A 6,000-nucleotide genomic window follows, 5' to 3' on the forward strand; every position below is an offset into this window, starting at 1 on the left:
AGTTATAACGGGGCTAAAGATCAACAGTTATAACGGGACTAATTAAAGATCAACAGTTATAACGGGACTATAGATCAACAGTTATAACGGGACTATAGATCAACAGTTATAACGGGGCTAAAGATCAACAGTTATAACGGGGCTAAAGATCAACAGTTATAACGGGACTAATTAAAGATCAACAGTTATAACGGGACTAATTAAAGATCAACAGTTATAACGGGGCTAAAGATCAACAGTTATAACGGGGCTATAGATCAACAGTTATAACGGGACTAATTAAAGATCAACAGTTATAACGGGACTAATTAAAGATCAACAGTTATAACGGGACTAAAGATCAACAGTTATAACGGGGCTAATTAAAGATCAACAGTTATAACGGGGCTAAAGATCAACAGTTATAACGGGGCTAATTAAAGATCAACAGTTATAACGGGACTAAAGATCAACAGTTATAACGGGGCTAAAGATCAACAGTTATAACGGGGCTAATTAAAGATCAACAGTTATAACGGGGCTAAAGATCAAGATATACTGCCCATGCCTATTTTGAAAGTTTTCAAATATTAACATGATACATGCATATTCACATTTTTTAAAAAAGAGTGTTGTTTGTTAAACGATTACTAATTAGTTCTTTTCTTCCTGAGCTACACAGCATATTTTTTAAATTTGTTAGTCAACCACCTATAAGAAGCAAGATTGCACATGGTCATACCATGGAGTCAAAACAAAAAAAAAAAATTAACAGATAGACATAGAGATGACAGGGGATCATTGTATGTTACAACATTTGTAATAATTTACATACATGTACTGTAAATTACTTTTTATTCGCGAGAACTTTATTTTCGCATAATTACGCGAGGTGGTATGCTCGCGAAAAATTTCATTCACGCGTATAATAGAATTCCTTAAGATTATATAAAGCAATGACCACAATTCATGAAAATTTTGTCTCGTTAATAATGAGTCAATACTATCTCGCGAAAATAAGGTGTCGCGAAAATTAAGTGATCTACAGTATATATTAATAATTGATAGATGCAAATGTGGATGAGCAAGGAGGTAGAGCCGACAGACCCACTTGTGACATCACTTATAGATCAGGCTAATATGAAGTTTCAGGCTGTCAACAGGGAACAGGTGGCCAAGAAAAATCCCAAATCCCGTGATCTCCCAGTAAGTATCCCAATTATCATAGTACCAAATCCTGGGACTTCACAATAAGTATCCTGATTATCATAGTACTAGTACATAATCCCGGGACTTTCCAGTAAGTATCTCAGTTATCAAATTACCAAATCCCGGGACTTCCCAGTATCTCAATTATCATAGTACCAAAGCCCGGGACCCCCAGTAAGTATCCCAATTATCATAGTACCAAATCCCGGGACTTCCAAGTAAGTATCCTGATTATCATAGTATATAATCCCGGGACTTTATCATAGTATATAATCCCGGTAAGTATCCAATTATCATAGTACCAAATGCCAGGACTTCCCAATAAGTATCCTGATTATCATAGTACATAATAATAGGACTTCCAGTAAGTATCCCAATTATCCTAGTACCAATCCCGGGACTTCTTAGTTAGTATTTAACTCAACTTAATACCAAATCCTGGGACTTCTCAATAAGAATCCCACTCATTGCAGTATTGTCAATTCCTAAATATACGTGTGGAATTAATTATCGCATAATTTTGTTAGAAGCGTCACACACGAAATAAAATTACTATATTTTTATGGTGCTGAAATCTATGTAAATTTCATGACCAACCATCCATTTTGGAATTATTATTCTCACGATCTGACATTGAATAGCCCATTTGTAATAATAAGTACTCACAAAAAATAAGGAATCTAAAGTATCCCAAACCCAGGACTTCTCAGTACTTTTCATAAGTCTCCCACACATATTTTTTCTTAATCAAATCCTGGGACTTCTAAGTCAGATCAATTCAAAAATCAAATAGAATGTGGCTCATGAATCCTTTAATTTTAGGAGGTACCAGAGACAGCAAAAGAAGGCATTTATCAAATAATGTCACATCGCAGCAAGTTGAAAGCTGAGGATATGATTTATGATGTGGTGAGAGAATATGTGAAATAAACTGCCAAAATTGTTTTGAATTTTTAGCTCACCTCAACAAGTTGGGGGGAGCTTATGTGATACCGTCGGCGTCGGTGTCAGCGTCGGCGTCCCGGGTTAAGGTTAAGTTTTTTGGAGCAGTTTTCTTTTTAAGTACTTCTATGTCCTATATTGATTAGACATGCATGGAAGATGTTTCTAGTGTGTTTCATTGTACCAGTCAAAGTTTCAGATGCTGCAATTTCAGCAAAGGAATGACCAGGTTAATGTTTTTGGAGCAGGTTAACATTTTTGGTGCATTTTTTGGTGTAGGTCTCATTTTCGAGTAACTATAAAGCCCTATGTTGACCAAACTTGCATGGATGGTACATCTTAGGATGCATACTACCAGACTTGCTTCGGATGCTGAATCTGACCTACATTTTCCGGTTGAGTGAACAGGTTAAAGTTTTTGGAGCAGGTTTCATTTCGAAGATACTACAAGCCCTATAATGACCAAACTTGCATGGATGGTACATCTTAGGATGCATTCTACTAGACTTGCATCGGATGCTGAATCTGACCTACATTTTCCGGTTGAGTGAACAGGTTAAAGTTTTTGGTGCAGGTTTCATTTCCAAGTTACTATGAGACATATAATGACCAAACTTGCATGGATGGTACATCTTAGAATGCATACTACCAGTCTTGCTTCAGATGCTGAATCTGACCTACATTTTCCGGTTGAGTGAACAGGTTAAAGTTTTTGGTGCAGGTTTCATTTCCAAGTTACTATGAGACATATAATGACCAAACTTGCATGGATGGTATATCTTAGGATGCATACTACCAGTCTTTCTTCGGATGCTGAATCTGACCTACATTTTCCGATTGAGTGAACAGGTTAAAGTTTATGGTGCAGGTTTCATTTCCAAGGTACTTTGAACCCTATAATGACTAAACTAGCATGGATGGTACATCTTAGGATGCATATTACAAGACTTTCTTCGGATGCTGAATCTGACCTACATTTTCCGTTTGAGTGAACAGGTTAAAATTTTTGGTGCAGGTTTCATTTCCAAGGTACTATGAACCCAAAAATGACTAAACTTGCATGGATGGTACATCTTAGGATGCATACTACCAGACTTGCTTCGGATGCTGAATCTGACCCACGTTTTCTGGACGAGTAAACAGGTTAAAGTTTATGGTGCAGGATTCATTTCCAAGTAACTTTGAGCTATATAATGACCAAACTTGCATGGATGGTACATCTAAGGGTGCATTCTACTAGGCTGGCTTCAGAAGCTAAATTTGACCTACATTTTCAGGATTAGTGAAAAGGTTAGTTTTTTATACAGGTTTCATTTCCAAGTAACTTTGAGCTCTATGTTGAACAAACTTGCATGGATGATACATCTTAGGGTGCACACTAATGGACTTGCTTCAGATGCTGAATTTGACATACATTTTCCAGATAATAGACCTCGTAAAAGTTATGGGTGCAGGTCTATCACGAAGAAACTACAAGGCTTATATAAACCAAAGTTGCACAAATGATGCATCAAGGGATGAAAACTCTCAATCTTGCTTCAGATGCTGGATTTTAATTACATTTTCATGATGAAGAACAAGTTTGAAGTTTTATAGATCTATTCCAAAGTATCAAAATCAAAATTGCATAAATTTTGCATTTTTGGATGTACACTTTTTGTTGGTTAATTGTGTGACTTAATTTGCCTTACTTAAAGACAACATTCGTTGAGGTGAGCTCTGTAATCTCTGATTACCTATGTTTTTCAATTTCTTCATAATAAAAGCAGAAAATTAAGCTTTAAAGATTTTAAAATGTAGTAATTTAAAAAAAATATCTCCACAGGCCTATTCGAAGCATTATGATTTCCGGCCTAAGTTCTCTCGAGCTCAGATTCTCCATAATCTGTTGTGGTACCTGGTGTATGACTATCCCAACACTGCAGTTTGTCCTTCAAACGCTGACCTTGCGAATGATCCGGGAGCTACCCCTATGAAGGCGGAAATCAGCAATCCAGACAGCAGTGTAGAGGGAGACCAAGTGAGTTAGATATACTAATATATATGATAAATTTTGAGAATTATTTAAAAAAAAAATTAATATCAAACTTTTTAGTTTACTTTCAAGTGAATGTTCACAGTTGTGTTTTTTTTGTTGTCTTTTAACGAGACCAAGTCTTATTCGAGTGCTGTAGACACAACCTCAAAAGAAACATACTAGCAATCTAAACATTGCTATTTTTTTTTTTACCAAATAATTCATTTGCCTTGATAATTCATCTGCACCAATGTACAGTTATATTGCAATATGGCAATTTTAGAGGTATTGAGCATTGAAAAAATAAACTTTGTAATTAATTCCTAGACCAATCCAGATGGTCAACTTTTTTTTTCAAATTTCACACAGTTTGGTAACTTTTTACAATAAATTTCATGTAATTGGCTAAAAAATAAATCGCTAGGGCAGAAATACAAAAAATAATCGAAAAATGTGATAAATTAATTTGATGCTTTTCTAACAATTTCCATAGGGTCCCATAGTAAAATTTAACAACTTTTGAGTTGACCCCTAAGAAATCAGGATGATAAACACTTGAATTTCTAATCTTAAAATGATAAATATACAGTGTAGTAGTATAAATTATTCCAAGAAAACATATCAAAATCTCTAGGGTAGAAATAATTCGACTCATCCTTGTTAAGTTGCAACTTTAAAATGTTTAAGTTTTTACAGACTGATTTCAGCCCTTTTTTTATGTTAATAAAATTAGGATGACATTGTGACACTGATAAATGAAATTCCTGAACCACCTGTTTACAAAGATGAGATGTCATGGAAACGCTACCTTTCCCCTCTCCCTAAGCACAAAGGTAAGAGTCCGCAATCTGTTCTTTACTTTATCTCGCATTGAAAAAATGAATTACTTGAAGCTTCTTATATATGCATGTAGATTTCTTTGGAATAACATTTAAGATTTCCTAATATTTTTAACTGTAACAAAGTGTGACTAATGAGAATGAGGTTTATATGAAATATTTTTCTGTACTGTAAATGCCTTTTGCTGTACAGGTTATGGAGAAGGATGGTTCCTAGCTAGTGATGTCCTACTGAAATTACCACTGGTGATATTCTGTAACATTCTCTATATTCCATACAGGGTAAGATTGGTCAGCAAACATAATAAAATACTAATTAAATTAAATAAAGATATTGTGAAAAAAAATTAAAATGCACATACATTTATTACTACACATACCCTTTATTCCACCATTATTTACTCTAAAACCAGGTTAATTCTGTGTTTTGTAGATTCGGGGACTGAAGGAGCTTCTGGACGACCCAGAGAAATGTTTTTACCCCGTTATCAGTCTGCCCACCCCCCTCACCCAGCAGCTACTGTACGCGAGGAAGTACATCTTCTCCTTCTATGCCAACTGTGTCAATCTCAACAACATGGGGCTGGTTACCATGGGGCCTCAGATACTGAAGGAAAAAGACAAGGTACTCTTCAGGACTTCTTCTAATGAAGAGTTTGTTTCTGCTTAAAATGTTAAGTTCAATGCTTCAACAATTGTGAATTGCCAACATAACTTAAGATGCTCAAGAATTGTGTCCTAATTTCCTTATTTCATCCTTATTTCGCGGAAAATAAGAAATCTACAATACTCAAAGAATATATGGTTGGGACTTCCAAATCACTTTGACATATCCATAGCATTCAGGATATATATCGGTGTTTGAGATACGAAAGTTCAACTGTATTTTTAATAACCATCTGTACATGCTGGTTATATCAAATAAATTTTTGAGTATGTTCTATTTCAGATCTTTATCTACCTCCACAAGCGGGCTTCCTTGTTAGACACTAAAAGTTCAGAGCCTGGCTACAG

At 35.2% G+C, this 6,000-nt stretch overlaps 1 protein-coding gene across 1 annotated transcript in view; it reads left to right on the forward strand.

Annotated features, from left to right (window-relative positions):
• Window positions 1–5,995, forward strand: part of LOC134237978 (general transcription factor 3C polypeptide 1-like) — a gene marked incomplete at its 3' end in the record, with an annotated part of 55,705 nt that extends 49,710 nt beyond the window's left edge. Inside the window, exons 14-20 of the mRNA XM_062720110.1 lie at window positions 1,048–1,185; window positions 2,011–2,097; window positions 3,956–4,150; window positions 4,881–4,980; window positions 5,180–5,268; window positions 5,420–5,611; window positions 5,936–5,995. Of these exons, the coding sequence (XP_062576094.1) occupies window positions 1,048–1,185; window positions 2,011–2,097; window positions 3,956–4,150; window positions 4,881–4,980; window positions 5,180–5,268; window positions 5,420–5,611; window positions 5,936–5,995 (861 nt within the window). The remainder of the gene's footprint in view (window positions 1–1,047; window positions 1,186–2,010; window positions 2,098–3,955; window positions 4,151–4,880; window positions 4,981–5,179; window positions 5,269–5,419; window positions 5,612–5,935) is intronic.
• Between the last annotated feature and the right edge of the window lie 5 nt (window positions 5,996–6,000).

This window comes from Saccostrea cucullata, unplaced genomic scaffold (genome assembly GCF_032062105.1).
Source record: "Saccostrea cucullata isolate Sc308-1 unplaced genomic scaffold, CSIRO_AGI_Scuc_v1 ctg3036, whole genome shotgun sequence".
NCBI lineage: Eukaryota > Metazoa > Mollusca > Bivalvia > Ostreida > Ostreidae > Saccostrea > Saccostrea cuccullata.